The 27416-nt window shown below is 35.9% G+C and overlaps 1 protein-coding gene across 1 annotated transcript in view; it reads left to right on the top strand.

The window, feature by feature from the left end:
- DACH2 (dachshund family transcription factor 2) overlaps nucleotides 1-27416 on the top strand; it is a gene marked incomplete at its 5' end in the record, with an annotated part of 657629 nt that overhangs the window by 620647 nt on the left and 9566 nt on the right. Inside the window, 2 exons of the mRNA XM_029929669.1 lie at nucleotides 22592-22740; nucleotides 22858-23005. Of these exons, the coding sequence (XP_029785529.1) occupies nucleotides 22592-22740; nucleotides 22858-23005 (297 nt within the window). The remainder of the gene's footprint in view (nucleotides 1-22591; nucleotides 22741-22857; nucleotides 23006-27416) is intronic.

The raw sequence follows: 27416 nt of genomic DNA on the forward strand, positions 1-27416 counted from the left end.
CTATTGAATGCTGAAAATGAACTGAGAGTTAAAGGGGAAGGGGGAGGGGGGAAAAGAGGGGGTGGTGATGGTGGAGGGCACTTGTGGGGAAGAGCACTGGGTGTTGTATGGAAAGCAATTTGACAATAAAATATTATGGGAAAAAAAGTGTAGTATTCAAGATTAAATAATATATTTTTGTACATAATAAAGAACAAGTACAGAAGAGATTAGAATCCATATGAAATTTCACTCTTAAAATGTTAGATGTTGAATTGAAGAATAGGTCCCATGTAAATTGTAAGTAGTATGATGTCATTAAGTATGAAAAACACGTAATCAACTATCAGAGAACAAGAACCTAGTTCCTATCAGGCATAGAATGTTGCTTAAAGAAATGTTAAGTAATGCTAAGAAAATCATACATTTTCTCTTCCACCCATAAAAACCTACTCAATTTGGATTAGGAAATTGTCATTCACTCAGGATTAAATCAATACCTCAAAATCCTGTCCTTATTATTGACTTTCTGAACAAGACATGTCCACAAGTTTTATCAATCTCATTCAAACCACAAAATAGAGGTTATCGTATTGAGTGCTCTTTCCTTAACTTGGGGATCATGGGAAGTTTCCAAAGATTCAGAGACTATAAGATCTGTTTTCTAAGTCTTAATGTATGCCCTCACCTCTTTAAAACATTCTTATTGTTTCCCATCCTGTGTAATTTAGAAATCAAACTACAAATATGTATTGAATGAACAGTGTGTATGGGAAATAGTATTCTCTGTAGGAAAGTAGATAACAATAAATAAACAATATTCCATCCTCTCAAATTATTCAATGTCTAATTAATATATAAATATTTAATTACTAATAAAAGCTGTAAATAACACTGTGAGAGACATAGTTTAGTAGATATATTTTGGTTTCTATATGTGTGGTTTTGAAAATCAACTAAGAGAAGTGGAAGGTAATTATGGGATGAGATAGTCAGGAAAAGATTTAGTGGAGGACCTTAATTTAAATTATTAAATGACAGATAATATTTAGAAATATGGAGGAGATAAGTTAATACTCTAGATATGTGTGTTGAAGAAAAACTATAGAAATGAGAAAGCTTCAGAGTAGTAGGAAACAGGGATCAAACAGGTTAATTACAGCTGAAGTTATTGTAAGGGTATTTGTAGATGAAACACAAAAGGTAGGGTAAAGCTATTGAGGCTCTCAAGAGCCTGTTGGTTTGTTCACAGGAGGTAAAATTAATTTTGGGCAATTTAATCAAGTGTTAGTGTTTGAAATGGCATAGAAGAGGGAAAGAGCAAAGCCATGGACTCCCGCTGACTATCCAAGAGTGAGATGGTTGAAACAGGAGATATTTTAAATGTAGTATTAAGAGGACCTGTTGACAGATTAGATGTGATGAGAGAAGCAAAAGAAAGAGAAGAGTCTAAGCAATTAGGAGGATTCAAACATTGGCAAGGGATGGTGAAAAGGAATAAGTATCATGATATGAGGTCACATTTCATTGAAGCTTATGGTTGGATGATAAGTGATCTTAAAGAGAAAAGTTTGCTTTCTGAATAGTTTTATGTCATGATAGAATATCCTAGTGAAAGTGTCTAGTAGAAAGCAGAAAGTACAAACTGGAGCTAAGGGGAAAACACAGATTAGAATAGACTCAGGTTATTCTTTCCCATTCAAAGGAAAACAAAAGTGGTACTACACCTTTTCTTTCTTTAATAGTGTGGACATCTTTAAGAGGCAGGAAAGAATGATTGTTTATGAGATGTTTAAGATGCTTAAGTATTTTGCCAGACATAACGTAATTGAAAAAAGATAGCTGGATAAGAACCAATTGGTAGAGGTTTTACATTTCATGATCATACCTGTATTTGTTTGGAAGGACAACTGGGAACCACTAGTAAGTTTTGAAGAAAGATGCTAGTTAATAAAATTGGCTATTGAATGCTTGTAAGAGAATAAACTCTTTGGTATAAAACAAGGAGGTAGAAATTACCCTTTTACTTTATCCTGAATTTTAGGAGAAAATACACACACACACACACACACTTCCCATTCACAAATATAGAAATGAAATTTATGAGGACTGAGTAGAAGGCAATAGATAACAGTGAGGAACAATTAATTCCTAAGACTATCTAAGAAATCAAAAAAGCATAAAAAATAATTATCTTCAAATTTCAACTTCAGAAATTCTGAATTCAGGATATGACTATCATTGTTTCTAATTTAATTTCTAATCTCTTCCACAATGAGGAACACATAGGACATTTTTCCCTACTCTGGCTTATTTGGAATATACCCAAACATATACAACACATTAAGTATGTAAAATGTCATTTTTTTTTGCTAAGTTACAGTTATCAAACAATATCTTGTGCAGTAAGAATAAAACCTATGTTGAAGGGAAAATGCATTTTCTGGCTTCATTTGGTAAACAACATAATAATAATGCAAATTTGTGACTGCATTGCAGTTCAAATCTTTTTTTAAAATTTCAAGAATAAATCCTGTGAAAAATCAAGGAAATTGAAAGAATTTGAGCTTTAGTATATAAGAAGACCTATCCTATGCTAGCTCTTAATTTTTTTTTAAACAGTTGCTGTGGGAAGCCATTGCGTTTATAAGGTTTTTAATGTGTGTAGCAAAAACATTTTTCCCAATGATTGAATTTTTCAAAGTACTAAAGTACTGTGGAGAAATATGTTTTCCACTAGTTTTATGGCTCTCTAGATGCATTCTATATAAATTTTGTATCTGCTTGGACACAAGCAGTATTGCAAAGAGACAACTATACCATTTGAATAAGGTATATAGCTTTTGAAAGTATATGCACAGCATACAAATAGGAATGTCAGTATTATAAGAATAATATAATATAAAGGCTACTCTTTTATAAAGTGGACCTGAGTAATTTATTCATATTTATATCTATTTTATTAGGAGTAATTTATATCTGTGAATATTCTACTGTTATGTCTATACTTTTTGGCTTTGTGGATGGCCTGAGATATAATATTTCTGAAGTCTAAGCAGGGGTAGATATAATAGCAGAATTGTCCCTTACATGTTTTTAAAATTTTTTAAAATGCTTTTTATTTATTTTTTAAAGAGAGAGAGAGAGACAGCGCTAGCAGGGGAGGGTCAGAGAGAGAGGGAGACACAGAATCTGAAGCAGGCTCCTGGCTCTGAGCTACCAGTCAGCACAGAGCCCGATGCGGGGCTCAAACCCACAAACCATGAGATCATGACCTGAGCCAAAGCCAGATGCTTTACCGACTGAGCCATCCAGGCGACCCACTTAAAACAAATTTTATTCCGTTGAAAAGTAAATGAAAAAATAAGTATCTAGGACTGGAATAAGTGGCACCTGTATACTTTTTTTTTTTTCAATATTTTTTGTCAAGTTGTTTTCCATACAACACCCAGTGCTCTTCCCCACAAGGGCACCTGTATACTTTAAATGTTTGGAAGGGCTTACAAAGTTTAAAAAGCTATGAGGTATGATTAACAGAATTTTGCGAACCACAGAGTCCACAATTGAGGCAAATGTGGGAAGATAACATGTATTGTAAGTAACCAGATAAGAAAGTATCCTCTGGGAAGTTGTAGCTGAGGCAATAAAGCAATACACACCATTATTCAAATTTAAATAGCATTATTTCACTGCTTTTCTAGTAGAAACTTAGTAGAAACATAGCTTTCCTTAAAACATCAGATTGTTTCAGAGACAGTGTTAGGTACAGTTAGATGGTTTTTTGGTTTATTAGTAAGTACACTCAAGAATCTGTAATACAGATTATACTTGAGAATCATAAGCCAATTATGGTACATTTCACTATTAGTACAGGTATTTTAACTGAAGGTAAGATGGAATCCTGCTGGGGACCAGCCCACGCACCAGAGTCTAAGGGTCCCTGAGTAGGGGTTGGTGTCGGTGAAATATCTACAAGAAAGAACACAGACAACGTGAATGGTGGAAGAGACCACACTTTACTGTGAAACTTGGTGTCTTATATATCATAGGTGATTACATCTTTCTTTTAATGATTACATTGTTTGCAACTTCTTAGGAATCTCATGTTTCAGAAAAGATCATTGTTTTCACCGAAGAGAGAACAGAAAATCAAGGACAGGAATGAGGTACAATACAGAAGATCAAAAAACGTAATTTATCACTAAAAATACATCAGCGGGGGTCTTATTGTGTGTATATAGTGTAATATTAACTGAAGCTTATGACAAGGCTATTTTTCTTTAAAGGTTCAAACAATAGTCTGTGAGTAAGGTGCCTCTAACTAGGGGGGAAGTTGCAACCAGGAAATCTGCCCATTTACTGAAACCACAATTACCAAGAGGTATGAATAATAGAAGAACTAGCCCCAGTCTCTGATCCACTGAGGTCAAGCAGTCAAGTGCACACATTTGTAGGTAGGGGGAAGCAGGGTCCCAAAGGCCACACAGCACTGTACCCTAGTCTCCCAGGACCTTTGTTCTTTTGTCCTGATCCTCAAATGGGGGGGAGGGCCAACCGTTATCCAGGGTAGCGCCTTCCTAGACAAGGCCAGGGACTTTGCGATTACATACACTCCCCCCGGAGGCTTTGCCGTCACAGTGGAATCACCTCCACAGGCTTTTTGACTGGAGGGGCCCCAACAGAATCCATTGTCAGTAACCAAGAACAGGAGGTAATCTCAATGTTGTATAAAAAATATGGCATTTTCACACTGGAAAAATGTCAAAGAGGAACTGAATAATGGTTGGGAGGTGACAGTGAACACAGAGGCAGTAAGCAAATGATCATTTTGGTTAGGAAAATGACAATATTCTTTAAGGAAACTGGATAGATAGAGCTGCTCAGGAGTGGAAGCATGTTCCTTAAAGTTGTCCAATGTGAACACCAAGACAAGTACTGCTCAAGTGCAGAAACGGCTAACATAGGGTACTAAATTGAACATAATTTCACTGGAACCAAATGATATAATATTTTTAAAGTTTGTTTGTTTGTTTCTTTACTTGCTTATTTTGAGAGATAAAGGAAGGGAGAGGGGGAGAGAGAGAATCCCAAGCAGGTTCTCACTAAGCGTGGAGCCTGATGCGGGGCTACACTCCACAAGTGCAAGATCACAGTCTGAGCCGATATCAAGAGTCAGATGTATGCTCAACTGACTGAGGTACCCAGGCACCCCAAATGTTATAATATTTATCCTTTAGCCTCTGTCCAAATAACTAAATCATTAATACAGAACAATTTCAGATAATTGGAATCTGGGACTGAAAGTTTGAATGATTTGTTCAAGTTTGTTTACAAGATATTGATATTATAAGATGTTAGATATTATTTGTTAATTTATCTTTATTTCCAATTCTTCACGTTACAAGTTTCCTCTAGCTGAGTTCACAATATTTAAACATTTATACAAAAATAAAATGTTAGACAACTGCGTTTAATATTAACTGTTGATTTTTGTTGGGCTTTGTACAAAGTAAATCTGAAAAATAATTTTTCCTCTAAAGAAAGTTAATTGACTATGTGTGTGCATAAAGTTAGGATGAGATAGAGAAAGAGAAGAGGAGAAAATCTGAGTAAATTAAACTTTCACTAGAAGTTGAGAGCTTAGAAATTACCCAAGTAGTTCTGATCAGTTTGAACAGTTTTAGAGTAATTTAGATTACTGAAACAATTTTCCCTTTATGTTTCAAGCTTTGAAATAGATAAAAATAAATCACTTGCCAGCTAATAAAAACATCAAGCTATTTTGTTTGCATAAACCCACACTCAGCCTAGACATAATCTTATAATAATTCTAAACTTTATATTCACCTAACATTTTATATTCTTCATTCAAATGAAAGCTTCTATGATAAGAGATGGGGAAAGAAAGCCTTAAGTACTAGGGTTACCAGCAGAAGTTAAAAATAACTGCATTGTCTTTGCTTCCATTTCTGCCACTCCTTATAGATCCATAAATATATGTAACAAATAGCAAGAAAATGAATGTCCATATTAATAAAATAAGGCTGAATTTTCCAGGAAATTTTCAGATACATTTTTCCTTTTTTTATTCACCAAAAGGCATTCTCTTCTTAAACTTGCATTTCTACATGTGGAATAAAATGTAGCCTAAATTAAATTTAAGGAAAAAATGTGACTTAAATAATGTGAGCATGATGTCATCCAACTATCTTGGAACTAGATTTTAGTCACAAACTTGCAGGTTCGATTTTGTTTTTTGTCTGCTTATTAGGAAAATAAAATACTATACATGTAAAACTTTAATTGCTAACTGAGCTAAGTACCTTAATCAATTTACTGGAAGAAATTAAAAAGAAATTTTATGGGCAAACCTGAGAATCAGTGTATATTCAATGCAGTTTTTTTTTTCCTTAAACCTCCTGAAGCTAGCTTCAGAGGTAGACAATTTTTACTGAGGATCTACTAACTGCCAAGTACAGTATTAAGTGTTTCCACTATGGTTTTCTCCTTTACACCTCTGTGAGGGATTCATCCTATTCTACAAATAGGGACATTGAGTTTTAGAGATGTAGCATCCCAAGATGCAGAGAAATCCAGGCATATTCATTGTGTTATGAGTAGAACGGCAAACTCATACAATTTAGGGGAAAAAGGAGTTAAAACAAGAAAGTGGGGTTATTTGGCGATTAACTCTTGAATAACCATTGATGTTAAACTAGGATACATTTGTGAAAACTTCCCAATTGAGATTATTTAAAGTGATTTCTCTTTGTCATGCAGGCAAACTAATTATCTAATGCAGTTTTTGGAGGAAATCACTACCACAAATTAAAAAAAAATATAATAGTTTATTATCAAATTGGTTTTCATATAACACCCAGTGCTTCTCCCCAAAAGTGTCCCACTCCATGACCAGCAACCCCTTCTCCTCTTCCCCTCCCAAATCAGTCCTCGGTTCCTTTTCAGTATTCAATAGTCTTTCATGATTTGTATCCCTCTCTCTCCCCAAATCTTTCCCCCTTACCCTCTATGATACTCTGTAAGTTTATCCTGTTAGACCTATGAGTGCAAACATATGGCATCTGTCCTTCTCTGCCTGACTTATTTCCCTTAGCATGACATTCTCAAGGTCCATCCACGTTGCTACAAATGACCAGATTTCATTCTTCCTCATTGCCATGTAGTTTTCCATTGTATATATATACCATTTCTTCTTGATCCATAAATCAGGTGATGGACATTTAGGCTCTTTCCATGATTTCACTATTGTAGAAAGTGCCACTGTGAACATTGGGATACATGTGCTCCTATGCATCAGCACTTCTGTATCCCTTGGGTAAATCCCCAGCAGTGCTATTACTGGATCATAGGGGAGTTCTATGGATAGTTTTTGAGGAACCTCCATACTGTTTTCCAGAGCAGCTGCACCAGTTTACATTCCCACCAACAGTGTAGGAGGGTGCCCATCTCTCCACACCCTCGCCAGCATCTCTAGTCTCTTGATTTGTTCATTTTAGCCACTCTGACTGGTGTGAGGTGGTATCTCAGTGCGGTTTTGATTTCTATTTCCCTGATGATGAGTGATGCTGAGCATCATTTCATGTGCCTGTTGGCCATCTGGATGTCCTCTTTGGAGAAGTGTCCATGTCTTCTGCCCATTTCTTCACTGGGTTATTTGTTTTGTGGGTGTGAAGTTTGGTGAGTTCCTTGTAGATTTTAGATACTAGCCCTTTATCTGATATGTCATTTGCAACTAGCTTTTCCCATTCTGTCGGTTGCCTATTAGTTTTCTTGATTGTTTCCTTTGCAGGGAAGAAGCATTTTATCTTGATGAGGTCCCAATAATTCATGTTTGTTCTTGATTCCCTTGCCTTTGGGGATGTGTCGAGTAGGAAATTGCTGAGATTGAGGCCAAGGAGGTTGTTTCCTGTTTTCTCCTCTAGGGTTTTGATGGTTTCCTGTCTCACATTCAGTTCCTTTATCCATTTTGTGTTTATTTTTGTAAATTGTGTAAGAAAGTGGTCTAATTTCATTCTTTTACATATTGCTGTCCAGCTCTCCCAACACCACCTGTTGAAGAGGCGGTCTTTTTTCCATTGAATACTTTTTCCTGTTTTGTCAAAGATTAATTGGCCATCCACTTGTTGGTCCAGTTCTGGGTTCTCTATTCTATGCCATTGGTCCATATGTCTGTTTTTGTGCCAAAACCATATTGTCTTGATGACAGCTTTATAGTAGAGGCTAAAGTCTGGGATTGTGATGCTTCCCGTTTTTGTTTTCTTCTTCAATATGACTGACTTATTCGGGGTTTCTTGTGGTTCCATATGAATTTTTAAAAATTCCTTCTAGCTTTGAGAAGAATGCTGGTGCAACTTTGATGGGCATTGCATTGAATGTGTAAATTGCTTTGGGTAATAGTGACATTTTAACAATGGTTATTCTTCTGATCCATGAGCATGGAATGTTTTTCCACTTCTGTGTGTTTTCTTCAATTTCCCTCATAAGTCTTCTATAGTTTTCAGCATTCAGGTCTTTTACATCTTTGGTTAGGTTTATTCCTAGGTATTTCATGGTCTCATGGAATCATGAAAGGGATCAGTTTCCCAATTTCTCTTTCTCTTGTTTCATTTTTGGTGTATAAAAACACAACCGATTTCTGTATGTTGATTTTGTACCCTGCGACTTTGCTGAATTCATAGATCAGTTCACGAAGTCTTCTGGTGGAGTCGATTGGGTTTTCCATGTAGAGTATCATGTCATCTGCGAAAAGTGAAAGTTTGACTTTTTTGCTGATTCTGATGCCTTTTATTTCTTTTTGTTGTCTTATTCTGATTCTAGGATTTCCAGCACTATGTTAAACAACAGTGGTGAGAATGCACATCCCTGTTGTGTCCCTGATTTCAGGGTGAAAGCTCTCAGTTTTTCTCCAGTGAGGATAAGATTAGCTGTGGGCTTTCCATAAATGGCTTTTATGATGTTTAATAAAGTTCTTTCTATCCCAACTTTCTCGAGGATTTTTATTAAGAAGGGATGATGTATTTTTTCATACGTTATTTTGCATCTATCAACAGTATAATATGGTTTTTATCTTTTCTTTTGTTAATGTGATGTATCACATTGATGGATTTAAGAATATTGAATTAGCCTTGTAACCCAGGAATGAATCCCACTTGATCACAATGGATATTTTTTTGTTATCTGCTGTTGAATTCGATTTGCTAGTATCTTGTTGATTTTTGCATCCATATTCATTAAGGATATTCGTCTGTAGTCTCTTTTTTTGTTGGGTCTCTGCCTGGCTTAGAAATCAAAGTGATATGTACTTCATAGAATGAGTCCAGAAGTCTTCCTTCCATTTCTATTTTTTGGAATAACTTGAGATAGGTCAGTGTTAACTCTGCTTTAAATGTCTGGTAGAATTCTTCTGGGAAGCCATCCGGCCCTGGGCTTTTATTCGTTGGGAGATTTTTGATAACTAATTCTATTTCTTCACTGGCTATGGGTCTGCTCAGATTTTCTATCTCTTCTCACTTGAATTTTGGTAGTGCATGTGTGTTTAGGAATTTTTCCATTTTTTCTAGATTGTCCAGTTTATTGGCATATAATTTTTCATAGTAATCTCTGATGATTGCATGTATTTCAGAAGGATCTGTTGCAATAGATCCATTTTCCTTCATGATTTTGTCTATTTGAGTGTTCTCTGTTTTCTTTCTGAAGAGCCTAAACAAGGCTCTTCACTATGTTATATCGTGCTGAAAGTCGGTTTATGTTACATCTTAGGGGAGTTCGGTATGTCTCTTGAATTTCATTGTCTTTCTCTTTCCCCAGATTGGGGAAATTTTTGTGTGTAAATTGATCCAGCACCCCTTCAGAAGCTCTGTATTTTTCTTCCTCTTCAGGAACTCCTATGATGCCCGACATTATTCAGTTTGATTGTATCACTCAGGTCTCTGATTCTTCTTTCGTGCTCCTGTATCAATTTCTCTCTCTTTGTCTCAGCTTCCTCTTTTGCTATAACTGTGTCTTCTAACTCACCTATTCTCCTCTCTGCTCCTTCAATCCATGCAGTGGTAGCCTCCAGTTTATTATTCACCTCATTTATATCTTTTTTTTAACTCATCACAGTTATTTTTAAGGTCCCTAATCTGTGTGTCAATAGCTTCTCTGATGGTTTTTTCAAGCCCAGGATTAACTTTGACAATTGTTCTAAATTCTTGCTCAGTTAAGTTGTTTATGTATGTTTTGAGTATTTCTGTAGCTCTGATTTGTTTCTGGAGTTTCTTAGGGGGAGAGTTTTTTTGTTTCATCATTTTGGCTGGCTTTCTGTCTCTTGTCAGTTTTAAAAACTCATTCTGCACCGTGCGCCTATTAGTATTTCTCTGTTGATGGAGGCTCTTTGACAGTCTAGGGTCTGTCGTTTCAGGAGATGTTCTTTTAATGGTGTCTCTCCGTTTCTCTTGTTATGCCTTTGATTAATTTATTTCCTTACTCAGCGATATTTGGGACTTTCCATTATGTGTGCCTTGGGTTGTTTCTTGAGGTAGCCTCAGGCATCATGAGGCTGATGTCAATAAGGGGTCTGTGTGTACACCTCCGTTCTTGGAGATTAGAAAGCTGTGGCTTTTAATTCTCAGTTTGATAATTGCGGGTGGATGAAGGTAATGAGGCTCCTTACTTTCTGCCATCTTGCCTGGTCCACTACCAAACTTTTTAGTTTACAAGTCTGTGAATTCAGTTTAATATAAAACGCAATACCATGCACTCCAAGTACCCACTGTTTCTGATAAAAGTCATTAAAGTATATATGAATATTGAAATAGAAGAAAGTAAAATAGAAATAAGCCCTAAAACCTAACTAGAAATGAAGATGAGGAAGAGCAGTGCTAAAACATGAAACAAAATGACACATTAATATGTTCTACTATTTTTACCCTTCCTCTTAGCTGTATCTTCTGAAATTATTATTTATTATTATTATTAATAGTATTATTTGTTATTACTATTTTAACAAAAAAGAGATTTTTCAGTGGGTGATGTAAGTTCTTATGGCAAGAGACAACGTCCAAAATAGAATTGTGCATTTGGTGAAGGTTGTTAAATGGAGCATTACTGTTAGATAACTGTTTCTTTGATAAAACTTTAGAGATTTTTCAGAGGGAAAGCAACTGTTTTGATGGTCTTAATTCCTACATAACTCAAGAAAAGAAAAATGTGAACATTGAAGTATATGACCTAAAACTAAATATATTTTTAAAAATTCAGCTTTTTAAAATAATTAATTTAAATGATTGGCATCATTATGAACTGGCTAAGTTTACAACAATGCTGTTATTATGATTTCATGACATATATATTAGGAAAACCCTTCATAATTTTATCAAAAAATATGATGCCTCAGTGACTCAATTTATTACTTTTTAGCTAAGACAGAAAAATCATCACGTAGTCTCACCAATGTGTGTGTGTTTTCGTGTGTGTGTGTGTGTGTGTGTGTGTGTGTGTGTGTGTGTTTTCATTCATGCATGCATATGTTTGTCTGTGAGAGGGAATATTCTTAATTTTCTCTTATTGGTATTCCTTTAAAATAAAAAATATTAATATGCACAAATTATAAATAGGTATAATTGCATTATTAGTGAGGTTGTCTTTATATATGTCAGACCTGTATAAATGTCAAACATTCCCTATTAATGAGATTATAAGAGGTGAGAAATTATCAACTGCTACATAGACATTTTTGCCAAGTTTTCTGATGGGATTTCCTGTGATGGTGGGATTCAGAACTGATGGCCAAAAGAGAATTCTAAATGTGATTTTATTCAAACACAGGGACAGGACCTGTGGACAGAAAGAGCTGCGCTGGGATTGTGAAGAATGACTGGTTATATACTATGGAGTTGGGGGGGAGGTAAAGACAAAAGAGAGACCTCCAGAAGGACTTTAATATGCTAAAGAGGGCTCCTAAGATACCTGTGGCCTTAACTATTTTCAAGCTAAGGTTTTTCTTCTGGTTAGGCATTAACATTAGGACCTTAGGGAGTTCCTGAAGAAATATTATACTCCAATTATACTATATATTTTCCTCAAGTATTTGTCAATGGGCTGTGGGTTATACGGAAATTCAAGTTTACCTGTCATTTTCTTCTTGCCTTTATTCCTCACATCACTATGGAGGGGAAGGTGATGTTGGGGCTCCAGGAAACTGGATCTGTAGGATTCTGGAGATTAAGCTAATGATAAGATTGCCTTTTCTCTTGTAATTTACTAAGTTATTTGTAAACTGATGGAGACTCATGTCTTGCATGACTGATCTCTATGAGTTAACCATTTGTTTTCCCCTTTCCTTTGTTTTTGGGCAGCAAAGAGTGCTTGAGGAATATCACACATATTCCCCGGGGGGGGGGGGAGTGATATGCTAGCTTGTACTTTACCCTCAGCTTGCCTTATGCTGCCTCATCATTTTTCATGACAATGTCATTCTGATTGTGAATCATCTTTAATTTTTAATCTTAATCCCACCAGAATGATCACTTTCCACCTTTCTTGGATAGAAGGGAAGACTATCTAAGGATTAATCCATAGAACTGTTGTTTTCCTTATTAAACAATTGCTGATGTTAAATTCATTTTTAGAAAAGAAGTTTCTAGAAAAGATAGAAGAGTCTATCTGTATAGACTCACATTTTTTATTGTTTTGTTTCCTAATTCTATGTTTACAAATAGATCCCATTATACATTTCTTTTCGTTGTAATGTAAATTGATTTTTAGAATCTACAGGTCTCTAGAAGAGGTTAGTTGATGTGTCTTTAATTTCATGCAATTCTTAAAGCTGTGAAAATATATACTTAAAATTGGTTATCATTTTGAAACAATTTTTTTTAAATTGTACAGACAACTAGTTTAAAAATATTGTGATAAGAGGCAATATTAATCATCTTTAAATGTAGCAAAATCTGACTTTTATAAAGCCCAGTGGTTTATCAAACTGAGGTCCCCAAACTAGCAATGTCAACTATCAATTAGGTACTTTGGAATTCAAGTTGCCAGTCCCTACCCTAGACCTACTGAGTCAGAAACTTTGGGAGTTGGGAACTTTTTTAAAAACACCTTCAGGACATTCTGATGCATGATAAAGTTTAAGAACCGTTGCTGTTAGAATGCTGAATTAGTATCTCCTTCCCTTGTACCTTCCGCTGCTGATCCTCTCTACTCAGATATGTAAACTAAGTAAAATAACAAAAACAAAACCACAAAAAAAAACAAAGAAGAAACAACAGTGATTTTAAAGTGAGTACAAGAATTTCCAGGTCAGAGCAACAAATTTATCTTTATGATTTGTGCCAGATTAAGAAAAGAGGTTTCTTGGTTGATGGAAAAGATTGAACATTTTCCAGGAGAGAAACAAAGTGAGAAATCTGCTTTGCAGCTTCTGCAGTCAGCCAGATGACTGAAGCCCTAGTAAAAGTAAAACCAGGGTTGTATTGAAACCCTGAAGCTATTTTAAAGATATGTCAGCATATTCCATGTTTTGGCTATTGCTGACATTGCTGCTATGAACATTGGGGTACCTGTGCTCCTATGCATCAGCATTTCTATATCCCTTGGGTAAATCACTAGCAGTGCTATTGCTGGGTCATGTTCATAGCAGCAATGTCAACAATAGCCAAAACATGGAAGGAGCCTAAATGTCCATCATCTGATGAGTGGATCAAGAAGATGTGGTATATATACACAATTGAGTACTACATGGCAATGAGAAAGAATGAAATATGGCCATTTGTAGGCAAGTGGATGGACCTTGAGGGTGTCATGCTAAGGGAAATAAGTCAGGCAGAGAAGGACACAAACCATATGTTTGCACTCATAGGTCTAACAGGAGAACAGGAGAAAGCTAATGGAGGACCAGGAGAAGGGGAAGAGGGAAACAGTTGGGGAGAGAGAGGGATGCAAAACTTGAGAGACTATTGAATGCTGAAAATGAACTGAGGGTTGAAGGGGAAGGGGGAGGGGGAAAAGAGGTGGTGGTGATGGAGGAGGGCACTTATGGGGAAGAGCACCGGGTGTTGTATGGAAAGCAATTTGACAATAAACTATTTAAAAAATAAGGGTAAATCAGTATAATAAAAATTATCACATGGAAGAGTCAGCAAATTGATGGAAATGTATGTCCTTCCCACAATCTTTCCTAGACATATTTCTTTAATACATCCACTTCCTGGGCACCCAGGTGGCTCATTCAGTTAAGATTCCTGATCTCATGATTCTAGAGATTGAGCCCCTCAGTGCTATCAGTGTGGAACCTGCTTGGGATTCTCTTTTCCTCCCTGTCTGCCCCTCCCCATTCTTACTGAGGTTTCTCTCTCTCTCTCTCTTCTCTCTCTCTCTCTCTCTCTCTCTCTCTCTCTCTCTCTCTCTCTCTGTCTCTCTCTCTCTGTCTCTCTCTCTCTCAAAATAAATTAACTTAAAAAGTCAGCTCCCTTCCTGGTTACCTCTATTCCCATGTCTGCCTCTCATTTGTCAATTTCTGATACAGACTATTCATTATTACTCCCCATTCAGTTAATGTTCTCTTCTCTACCGCTTTATCACAGAAGTAGCCTGGGGGGTTTTTGGGGAAGGCTCTTGCACATGACTCTGATACTGTTTGGTTGCTTATATTATAAACTCTTGTCTGTCTTGCAGTTTTTAGAGCAAATTTTGGTCTATGGATAAAGTTTCTTTGGGCGCCTGGGTGGCTCACTTGATTGAGCGTCCACTTCCTTTCAGGGCATGATCTCAGGGTTTGTGAGTTTGAGCCCTGCTTTGGGCTCTGTGCTGACAGCTCAGAACCTGGAGCCTGCTTCTGTCTCTGTGTCTCCCTCTTTCTCTACCCTTCCCCAGCTCGTTCTCTGTCTCTTTCTTTCAAAAATAAAAAAACATTTTTTAAAAAGTTTCTTTCCATGCAAGATCCTCAGTGCTTTTATTTATTTATAGGCTCTAGTACATATAGATCTACTCAAAAATATCAAAAATATCAGTCAATCTTGCTTTATCTTTGATACAATTATACATCATCTGAAAGATAATGGGGAAGTTTGTGTGTGAGCCAGAATGATTTATATTTACTATGTTTTGCTCAAAGTACTAGGTATATAGACAAGTTCAATAAATATACTGTAGACATGACAACTATATGAACTATTTTACAAAATTGCAAAATTTCTGTTTGCCACATTATCTGTATAGTAATCATTGATTTTACCGGAAAGGCTGAGATTTGACCAGAAACTCTTTATTTACCTACACCTCTTCTTTCCTCCTTTTTCCAACTATATACTCAAAATATTTTAAAATTATATATTCATGTACAATCTTATCATTTTGAATAGAAAGATACAATGGAATCAGTCTTATGATAGAAATATTATCTTAAGTTTTAAGATTACCAGTCTCCATATCCAAAGTCATCACATGTATTGAAGACCCAAGGTAGCTTCTACTGTAGATACTGAGAAGACACCAAGTGGGAAAATGTTTAAAAAGACAATGTTCCCACTCTCATGAAAAGTAAATTGTAGTGAGATATAATATGTAACAGAAAGAGTAAATAAGTATGTTACATTGTATATTAAATAGTGATAAATATTCTAGGAAAAAAGAAAACAATATTAAGGGGGTAAGAATAGGGGTGCAGGCTGCAATGTTAAATAAGATTTCAGTAGACTTCACAAATAAGGTGCTACTTGATTAAAGAATTGAAGTCATGGACTCAAAATTAAATGCACAGTATCTCTAAAACATACCTTGTAATATGTTTGTTCTAAATCATTGATTTAGCATTATTATCATATTAAGCTTATTAAACTTCCTAGTAGAAGTTCAGTACAGAAAGATGCCAGTAGCACAGTCCCACTTCCTCAGTTTTGACAGGCAAAAATATCTCCAGCGATTGCCAAATGTCCTTTGAGCTGCAAAATTACTCTCTGTTGAGAATCACTGGCCTTGACTTAAGAAGTCTTCTCAGACCTTTGATAACTGAGAAGCTAATACTGGCCTAATTTAGGGTGAAGCCAGGCTTATCCAATTACTACGTAAGAAAAGGATCTTTACCCATGTGTTAAGACGTTTAATGGATGCTTAGTTGGTCAAATATTTTACTATAGGCTCCTCTCCCACTCCTGGGAATTTTCAATTGCCATTTAATTTATTTAACAAACTCTTATTTCGTATTTCATTGATGTGAGTCATTGTATTTCAAACTTTACAAATAGTAGTTCATTAATCTTTACAACAATATTATGAGATAAATATTATTGTCCTAATTTTACAGATGAGGAAATTAAGGCACAGAAAAATTAAGTCACTTTCCCAGGGGCTTGTAAATTATAGAGCAGAGTTTCAAACCTACATAGACAGACTGTCATCTTTTGCTCTTGATCACTGTGCTTAGCACTAGCTTTAAATTTTTTTAATGTTTAGGGCGCCTGGGTGGCTCAGTCGGTTAAGCCTCCTACTTCGGCTCAGGTCAGATCTCACATTCATGGGTTCGAGCCCCGCGTCAGGCTCTGTGCTGATGGCTAGCTCAGAGCCTGGAGCCTGCTTCCAGTTCTGTGTCTCCTTCTCTCTCTGCCCCTCCCCCCCCCATGCTCTGTCTCTCTCTGTATCAAAAATAAATAAAACATTAAAAAAAATTAAAAAAAAAATTTTAATGTTTATTTTTGAGAGAAAGACAGAGTGCAAGTGGGAGAGGTGCAGAGAGAGAGGGAGACACAGAATGTGAGGCAGACTCCAGGCTATGAGCACAGAGCCTGATGTGTGGTTCAAACCCATGAATGGTGAAATTGTGATCTGAGCCTAAGTTGGACGCTTAACTGACTGAGCCACCCAGGCACCCCAGCGTTAGCTTTCTAAAAGTTCTGAGATGTTCTGCTTTAACATATTTAACAAACAAGAAAAAAAAAAAAGAAAAAAGGGAAACAACATACCCAGTGAAATTTGAATTTCAGATAAACAACAAATTATTTTTTAGTATAACAAAGTCCCATGAAGTATTTTGGACATACTTATGTTGAAAAATCATTTGCTGTTTTATCTTAAAATCAAATTTCATTGAGCACCCTGTTATTTATCTGCTGATCCTTGTTTTAATTTAAATTTCTTATCATTGTTTAACCCCTCTTTTCGAACACTAGTTTGAGCAAGGAAATTGTTGGCATACCTAATATTCCAGGGAAGTCCATTTGACTGTATTTTAATGACAGTGGGAACATTTTTCAGCTAGAGAATGAATGGATTTGTTTAAGTGCTTAATCCACACTGAAGTGATTTCTCCTTTGAGAGGCCCTTAACAACCTATGTCACATGATTTTACACTTAATTGTCCCCTTCTATATAACTTGGTTACATTTATTTAAGACATCAGCTCCTAAATGACAGGGACTGGATATCATACTCCTTCCAACCCTTCACTATATATAATATTTGTTATTAGCATGATATTTTATTTGAAAGATGACTTATTTTTAATTCATAATTTATAAAGGATTCTGTTTTGCCAAACTATTAATCTAACGATCCAGAGCAAAATGGGGTCATACAAGTTTTAAGAAGTATTGTATCTCACTTTTTTCAGGCTGGTAACGGTTTATTCTTTTGTGGCTTGTTTTCTGTTTTCCTTTGTCAGCATTATTTCCTTTTTATCTCCTTAAATAAATGTAATAATTTGGGGATCAAGTTTTTCTTTACCATGTTTGATGGTGCCAATATTTGAATCACCGTTCAGCTCAGAACACTGTTCAATAAAGAGCAGTTCTTTATATTCATGAAAGTTACATCAATACACAGTGGTCATTTTATTGTTGTTATTGTTCTTCTGTTTGGAAGAAGGAGGCAGGTGTCTTGCTTGTGCCAAATGTAATACTGATGACTCCAACAAAGGAAAGTCTCTTGAGATAGATGTGTTTAGGAAAAAAGCACTCAAATGAAATTGTGAAATATACTTTATTTGTTAAAAAATAAAAACTGATGACCTGATGGCATGTGGCTGTATTTTTCCACTGTTGAGTGAGTCAGTGGTATTCATTCATTTTTCAAACTTAATTTATTTTTTCATGTTTATTATTTTTAAGAGAGAGAGACAAAGAGAGAGATACAGAGAAAACAGGGGAGGAGCAAAGAGAGAAGGAGACACAGAATCCAATGCAGGCCCCAGGCTCTAAGCTGTCAGCATAGAGCCCCACACAGGGCACAAACTCACAGCCCACGACATCATGCCTTGAGCTGACGTCAGCCACTTAGGCAACTGAGACACCCAAGTGCCCCAATGGTGTTCATTTTCTTATCTTATATTGCAGTCCTCAGTCTGGAGGAAAGAGGAAACACTGAACTCCATGAAAAAGTGGGAAAATAAGCATTATATTCACATAGAAAGTCTCTAGAAGCCTTGATTTAATTTTATGGGTATTTTTTCATTCTCAGCATTTACTGTGTGTTTATATAATTTTTCTACAAATAAAGTTTTTGTCAGCTTTTACATCTATTCATTTGAGCCCTAAGGAAGGAATTAAAATTGAGAGCTGATTCTGCAAATGGATTCCCAAGTGCTATTACAAAGTATGGCAAGTTTGATAAACAGGCTCAATAAAAGTGGTCTCCACTTTTCCTTAGTAAATGAAGAGGTTGCTTTTGTCCTCAGCTAGGTTGCAGTTTTCCTTTCTTTATCTTTTAGTTTATACTATTTCATCATGTTTGTTGATAAAGGTTTAAATATATAAATTTTGAACTCCAGTCTTTTAAAGTGCTCAGTCAAAACCATTTCTCCCTGGCTTACAAAGATATGTTCTTATTTAACTGACAATCTATGGTTCTAGTATTTGTCCATATGTAATTCCATTGCTAATTAGGATTTCTCAAGGCTACTGAATAAATTCCTACGTAACAGTGCATGTATTCGAACTGAGAAAAATGGTGATGTTATGCAAATGTGAAGATCTATTACAATATTGAAATATACTTACATTTCATTTGTTACACATATTTGTAATATACAATTTAAATCAGAAAAAAAAACATGACAAATGGTTTGACATTTGTCACTTATATATACCAAAACATAATACACATGGGCTAGCTTTTGGCTATTACAGACCTTAACATGCAATGTGACCTTGGTGTGAAAAAGCATGTTGGTTAGCACAGAAAATTAATCATAAGAAGTCATAAGTAGGATCCTTTTACTTTATTGCACTTTTCCAGGACTAGGAAATCGATTGCTTGTGGAATAGGTAGGATATGAACAATGGCCAAATAGAGTCCAGGGTTATCTCATCTGTGTGAAAACTGTTGCTGAAAATCGATGTGACCTCTGCTACACTGTCATCCCAATTCCCACCCTCTGTATCCTATTTGTCTTTTCGTAGAAACTTAGATCTGTGTGGTGTCTCTATGTGTCTCTCTTGGGCCAGATTATCAAAATGAATCATTGCCTGCATAACTCTTATATTTATATTTATTTTCCTGGTGTTGACTAGCTCTGATGAAATATGATTCTTTTTGCATTTGATTCATGCTGCAGCAAGCAACATCTAATTCAACTGTGTCCATATCTTTAAAGAAGAGTAATGCTATTTTGAAACTTCAATCTACTATACAGCAACATTACAAACCATAGACCATACAAACTGTCTTCATAGTTAATAGTGTTTTTCCTTTCATCCAATTTAGTAGCCTATCTTTCATCTCCAAATAGAAGACCTCTGGCAGTGTTAATGTAATTATATTTTGTTATATGCATACTGAATATATTGCTTTCCTTTTGGGGTATCTTATTTTTAGAACACTCCTCAGATTCTTACCACTGAAGTTATGTGTGCATAGAGTGACACATAACAAGCAACCCATTGATTTTAAGACCTCTGCCTCTGATACAAAATATTTATTTAGAGGAAGCATTATATTACTTCTGAATCAGCAAGATGTCAATATTATAACTATGTAGCAGTTCATTTTGTAAAAATGGATCTTCCAGGCTACATAAATTTATACTTTAAGATTTTTAAATGTCAAAGGTGTGGAATCTTCCCAGTTATTATCAATAAACCACTAAGAAGTTATTCTATCCACTTAATACAATCACATTCAGGAGACAAAATGCTACCTAACAAACAATAGAAATAAAACATAAGATATCTTGGTTAGGTGTTGAGAAATGTACTTTAGAAGCATTAAAGCTGCTGCTTAGGAAATTTCAGAATTTAGCTTTTTAATGACATATTTTAGATGTTCAAAACGTAGTTGAAGTAAATCACAGAATTTGTGAGAGTGTGCTCACTCCTTCTGTAATACTTCACCTCTACCAAAGCTTCCACTGGCAAGGAGGGAAGCAGAGAAGGGAAGAAGGAAGGAAGGAAGGAAGGAAAGAAAGAAGTAAGGGGTTAGGGTTAATTTTACAACAGGGGAGTTGTACAAAACACATACATCATGCATTTATAATCAAATATTTTTTTAAGTTTTATGAGAAAACCCTGGGAATATGCACATTATAGATTCCTACATTAGAAGAACATTAACAGGCTAGTTTCTACATTTTATTGCATTATTTAAGATGAATAAACAAATGTTCTTATAACATTTGTATTCAAATAATATGAAAGTGTTAATTTTATAAAATAATTGCTTAGCATATTTTATTTCTGTAGATTTTAGAAAAATAGAAGTTGTAAAAAAATTGTAAAGATGATCTCTATTAAAATCATTTTATTCATAGATAATTCTGTCACATTAAAATTTTCCAGAAGTGAAGCACATGGGTGGCTCAGTCACTTAAGCCTCAAACTCTTGATTTCAATTCAGGTCATGATCTCACAGTTTCTAAGTTCAAGCTTGGCATCAGGCTCTGGGCGGACAGTGTAGAGCCTGTTTGGGGTTTTCTCTCTCTGTCTCTCTCTGTCTCTCTCTGTTTCTCTCTCTCCCTCTCTCTCAAAATAAACTTAGAAAATCTCACAGAAACTTCTCAGAATTGTATGTAAAGGGTTTCCACACAGTAAATGGAGTATAATTTGCTATGGAGCAAACCATGATGACTATGAAATCTGTGTGGTTTAAGACTGCACATTACATGTATAGGTTACTTGCAATTGAAAAATGAGATCTAACTGTATGATAAATCCATATTGCTATCCCCACTGGAACCAGAACCATTAGCTAGATTTTGTGAAAATTGCTTAGGTCCAGATTCAAGCCTAGGTTTTTTCATGAGTGATTCTCATAATATATGAAGTCACTGAAAATTTTCCTGACGAGAGAGATGTGTATTTTCAAACTTTGTGCCCAGATACTGAAATAAAGAGACTGTGGTAAGTAGAGTAATTTTGTTTAAAGTGTTATGATTCACCCCATCATGCACTGTTCTTGAATCAATTTAAGAATACCAGGGTTTGTTTGGCTACCTTCCAAGATTACTTCTTTGTAGCAGTTTACTTTTACCTATGTTAAAAAAGCCCCAGTTTCCAATTTGGGAGGAAACTTTGTTATGTGGTTCATACATCTCACATAAGATATTTTCAATCAGAATTCAAGTACATAGGCAAGTAGCTTCTCAAAGTAAGAGACGATTCCTTTTGTAATTAGATATATCCGTTCAAAATAAATTTGAAACTTCTCATTAAACAAAAATTCTATCAGTGTCTCTTTACTTGAAGCTAAGAGAGAATTTTGTTATGGAAATGAGAATGTATGAGAAGATAATATAGGAATAAGGAGAAAAGATATAACCTGTGTGTTTTTACACCACAACTGATATTTTTTTCATAAGTAGTATTCCTCAAAATAAAAGGTGAGACTAGAAATAATGCAAATGCCCATCAACTAGTGAATAATTAAACAAAAATCAATATATACATGTAATGGAATACTTTGCAGCAATAAAAAGGAAGAAACCACTGATATATGCTACCACATGAATGAGCCTGAAAAACATTATGCTAAGTAAAATAAACCAGACATAAACAACCACAGATTATATGATTCTATTTGTAAGATATCCAGAAAAGCCAATCCTGTAGAATCAGAAAATAGATAAGTTGCCAGGGGCTGGGGATGGGGAAGGAGATTAACTGTAAATGGGCATGAGGGGTATCTGGGAGTGATTAAGATGTTCTAAAATAGATTTGTGATGATGGTCCCACAACTCCATAAATTTACTAAAAATCTTTGAAACGTGCACTTCAAACAGGCGAATTTTACTGTATGTAAATTAAACTTCAGTACAGCTATTAAAGAATGGAGATAGTAAACTTGAAAAGGAAAAATAAAAAGCAGTGTATGCATTACAAGGAAGGATCTGAATATTTAATTTATAGACAATCATAAGCATATCATACTTTTTTCTCCAAGTCTCATGCTTCTTTGATAGTAAATATTGCTTCATTTTCACTGACTATTTACTGAAACATTTATTTTGAGAAACTAGAGGCAGCTGGTTTCTCAATACATATGGCTTCCAATTATGAGTTTGCCATCATTAATTTTAAAAACAAAATCCTTATAGATGTGATTACAAGTAAAGGAAACAGAAAAGTTTGATCTGTTGATTCATGAACCTTCTGATATTAATTTTGTTTTTTTTTAATTGCAGAAGAGGTATCATTTCAAATTCCACTAATCAAGTCACCCTTGGACAAGACCAAATTGACTCCTGGACAGGCATTACCTCTTGGATTCCAGGGACCATTCATTTTTCCTGATAGTCTGTCTTCTGTGGAGACTCTGTTGACCAACATTCAGGTCAACAATATTTTTATAAACAAAATAAATGTAATGCAAGGCATTACATAAGTATTTCATATTTGAGAAACTAAAACAGATAAAATGAACTGCATGTTATTTGTTGTACTTTGACAGGGTCTACTGAAAGTGGCTTTGGATAATGCTCACTTCCAGGAGAAGCAGATTCAACAGGAAAAAAATGAACTGCAAATGGAACTCTATAGAGAGAGAGAAATTAGAGAAAGCCTTGAAAGACAACTTGCAGTTGAACTTCAAAGCAGAAGTAAGTTTAGCAAATTCAATTACAGAATAAGTATTTTGTTGTATATATTTTCAATAGTAGTAGAAATATCCTCAGGGATAGCTTAGAACTACTGAAAAAATGACAAGCTAAGAATCAAGTACTGCGTGTAATCCACCAGGAAAGATACTTATACTATTTCAATTTATTATAAAGGTAATGAATTAGATATGGACTACAGGCTAGTTGCAGATATGGAAAACATAAATGTTCTTAGTTTTCTCACAATTTCATAAAATGCTCTGGATATAGGTAATCAAATAAATTCTTATAGATGAAGTGTTTACTCTTTGCCAAGGGCAGTGCTAGATTTTGGGGATTTAAGAGTTAAGTTCCCGTCCTTGAGAGATGTACAATTTAGATGGCTAGTATAACAAACTAGTTCATTTCAAGACAAAAATGGCAAGAAAAAGAATCCACAGTATATATGGTTATATAGAGAGGGCATAATTAGTTCAGCATGGAGGGGGAGTGAATGGTTGAGGAAGGCTTCCGGATGTTGATACCTGAACTTGAGTTTTGAAAACCAGTATGCTAAAAAAAGGCATGAGAGTGCCTGAGGGATTTGAACTTTCTAGACAGAGGTATTAGTAAGCATAGGCATGAAAGCAAGAAGCCTCATACATGGGCAATTATAAACAGTTTGTTATTACTATGGCTCTGCATTTTATGAAGTCAATGGTGGGAGATGATGGAGAAAGATAAGGGAGAAGCCAGGGCACCGCTTTTGTGTTCATAATAGATTAGATGGGGCTTGAAGTAAAACTAGAAACAAGGAAAGTATGTAAAAAGGGTTTGCTCTCAGCCAGGCAATGGTGATGAGGACTGAACTAGGGTAGCATAAATAAGGATGGAGACAAAAAGGGAGAGAACAGAGAAATAAATGTTCACAAAAAGAATTAACTTTCTAACTGTGGGTATACATTAAGTCATATACAGATGTGAATAAAGAGACTTTTATTTCAAAACCAGAGAAAATTTAAAATTTTACCTCAGCCAATAATTTACTTTTCCTTACATTTCCTATAAAATACTAAACAGCAGCAAAATTGCTGATTGTGAATTTCATTCAGTTTCTTCCCTTCTCTGCTAACTCCTCTATGGAAGTGTCACAAAGTAAAAATTAAATAACATAGTTAAAGAATGTGAAGGAGGGGGGCTCCTGGGTGTCTCAATTGATTGAGCATCTGGCTTCGGCTCAGGTCATGATCTCACTGTTCCTGGGTTCAAGCCCCACATTGGGCTCTGTGCTGACTGCTACCTCAGAGCCTGGTGCCTGCTTCAGATTCTGTGTTTCCCTCTCTCTCTCTGACCCTCCCCTGCTCATGCTATCTTTCTCTTTCTCTCAAAAATAAATTTTAAAAAATAAATAAAAAGAATGGGAAAGAGAGGCAAAAAAAGGGGGGGGGAGACAAAATCCATATTTAGAAAATGTCACCCTGAGCAAGGAAGAATAATTCCAGGTGAATGAAATCCACTAACTTTACACTCTTCCAAAGTCATATATTATATTCCAAAAATTTTGACAAGTAATTGAAAAGTTACTGCATATTTTCCATAAGTCTAGGAATAATTATTAGTCCAGTTCAAAATATAAAGTCAGTAACTGCATTTAAAAAGAATTAAACTTCTTGGGGTGCCTGGATTATTCAGTCAGTTATGCGTCTGGCTCTTGATTTCTGGCTCAGTTCATGATCTCATGGTCATGATATTGAGCCCCACGTTGGGCTCCATGCTGAGTGTGGAGCCTGCTTAAGATTCTCTCTCTGTCTTTGTCTGTCTCTCTCTCTCCCTCCCTCCCTCCCCTGCCTCTCCCCTGCTCACATGCTCTCTAGCTCTTTACCTCTCTCTGTCAAAAAAAATAGATAATTAATTAAACCTCTTTGAAAAATAAATAAAAACTTAAGAAGAAGGGTTCAGTTATAGGAGCAGATGACACTGGATCTCAGGGTTGTAAGTTCAAACCCCACATTGAGTGAAGACTTTACATACATGCATATATACAAATCTTAAAAACAACAGAGTTAAACCTCTTATTATCTTGCCAAAGTCATTAAATACTATTTAGCAAAAGTTAACTTGTCTTTTTAAAGTTTAGAAAAAATAATTTATATCTGGTACTAAGTATGTAAAATAGATTATTATTGTTAGCCATCATAATAACCACATCTTCAGTAGGATAATTTTTATACTAAAGAACCTAACAATCATATGTTAAATATACTAACATTCTCAAATTGATTTATGTATATCTACTACATAGAGTAAAATTGGCTTCCAACTTTTAAGGATATGCTCATGGTAATTTCTGTTTACTAATTTCTCATAGACTTTTCAAGTCTATCTTTATAATTACTATCATATCTATTGTCTTTTAAAAAAGGTCTAGACATGGTACATGTATCATACTACCTATTATTAATCATATGCTGAAGTATTTGTATTAAATAAATGTATCATATTATGATATAATAATAATAACACTGCTACTATCATTACTGTCACTACTGCTGCTATTACTACTACTACTACTGGCTAATATTTATCAACAGCATGTGTTAGGCACTGTTTTTCCATTTTACATCTAGTGACTAACATAATTATATGGAAACTACTCTGTTATCATCTTAAATTTAGAAAAATTATCTACTTTATCTTTAAGAACCTCAGTATCCTCATCTATTACAATAGATAATATATTTTTATATTACTATTTACTAATAATCTACTACTATTTACTAGTAAATACTATCTACTATCTCTTTTTAGCTTACTATCTACTAGTAGATACTATCTATTACCTACTAATAGATAGTATTTACTATCTACTATTACCTTTTAGATTTAGATTACTATCTTTTTTTATTTTTTTAATGTTTTATTTATCTTTGAGACAGAGAGAGACAGAGCATGAGAGGGGGAGGGGCAGAGAGAGAAGGAGACAGAACCAGAAGCAGGCTCCAGGCTCCGAGCTAGCTGTCAGCACAGAGCCCGACGCAGGGCTCGAACCCACAAACGTGAGATCTGTCCTGAGCTGAAGCCGGAGGCTTAACCGACTGAGCCACCCAGGCTCCCCTCTTTTATTAATTAAAGAAAGTAATAAGATATAGTCCCAGAAAAATGTTCAGTATGTAGTAACTATGCGGTAGATTCTAAATAAATGATAGTCATTATCATTTATTTATATAATTTAAAATATAATATGCTGTTGCTATGGAATTGTTGAGAGTGGCAGTCAGTAAAGAATTTTGAGATGTTTTATGGTGCAACTTAGTAAGTTTATTTAAGTTGCATGGGGTAGGACCATGGGCAGAAAGAACTTCACTTTTTACTGTATGAAGCTGGTGATTATATGCTTAGTGCTCAAAGGGGAGGGGGCATGGAGGGAGTATTACATCATAAATGTATTTGTCAAATTTCTACTCATAAAACTGCTTTTGTAAGATTTCTCTGGCGCTTATCATTCAGTTCAGTATGAACTGTCTGTGAGATTTACAGGCAGTCATGAGACCTTTTAAGAATGTAGCAGCCAGAGGTGGAGCCAAGATGGCAGAGAGGAAGGGAGCTCTGTAAACTCCATCCGCACCGTTTTTTGAACTGAGAAGGATATTACGCTCATCTGCGAGAGTGGAAGGAGAAAATACGAACTCCAGAAGGAATAGAACCTCAAGGATACCTGAGTGAGTGGGGGCGAACGGGGGAGATCCGAATGAGCCAGCCAGGGACAGGCAGGGGAGGTAAGATCCCCAGCCCAATGTGGCGCAAGTGCTCAGCGCCCAAGAGACAAAGGGAAGAGACAGAGTTGGAACATGCTCATAGAACTGTCTCTGGGGAAGAGGTATAGAACGCTTGGCTGCGCTTGGAGACAGAACCCCCCTTCATAGATAACTGCTGGGCAGCGGGGCGCAAGAGAAGGAATAGCCTACAGCCCTAAGCCATCTCAGCAGGGAATCAGAGGCCTCTGTGGCTGGGAGAAGCGGCTGCGCTGGGGAGGTGCACTCCCCGGTGGGAAGCGGCCTGAGCGGAGACTGCGCCAGGCGCAAGCAATTCGAACTTGGTTTTGGGAACAGGACCACGGACCGCATTTCCACTGCACACCTCGCCCCCTGCATGGAATGTGCAAATCCTGGGTGCCCACAGAGAAAAAATAGGGCGCATACCGACGGGACACCAAAAAAGAGTCCGTGCTGGGTGGAGGCCCTGGCGTGCCCTTAGAGTGTAGGAGCTCCCAGCTCATTTCCAGCAGCGCACAGCGTCTTGAGCAAAGCTATCAGAAACTAAGAGAGACTCGGTTTTTTGCTTTTTGTTTTTTTCCTTTCCCCCTTTGCAATCGCGATCCTGACTGGGGTGGGGACTCTGCAATTGAGTCTGTGAAGGTGCCCACTTCACCTCC

Source organism: Suricata suricatta, chromosome X (genome assembly GCF_006229205.1).
Source record: "Suricata suricatta isolate VVHF042 chromosome X, meerkat_22Aug2017_6uvM2_HiC, whole genome shotgun sequence".
Taxonomy (NCBI): domain Eukaryota; kingdom Metazoa; phylum Chordata; class Mammalia; order Carnivora; family Herpestidae; genus Suricata; species Suricata suricatta.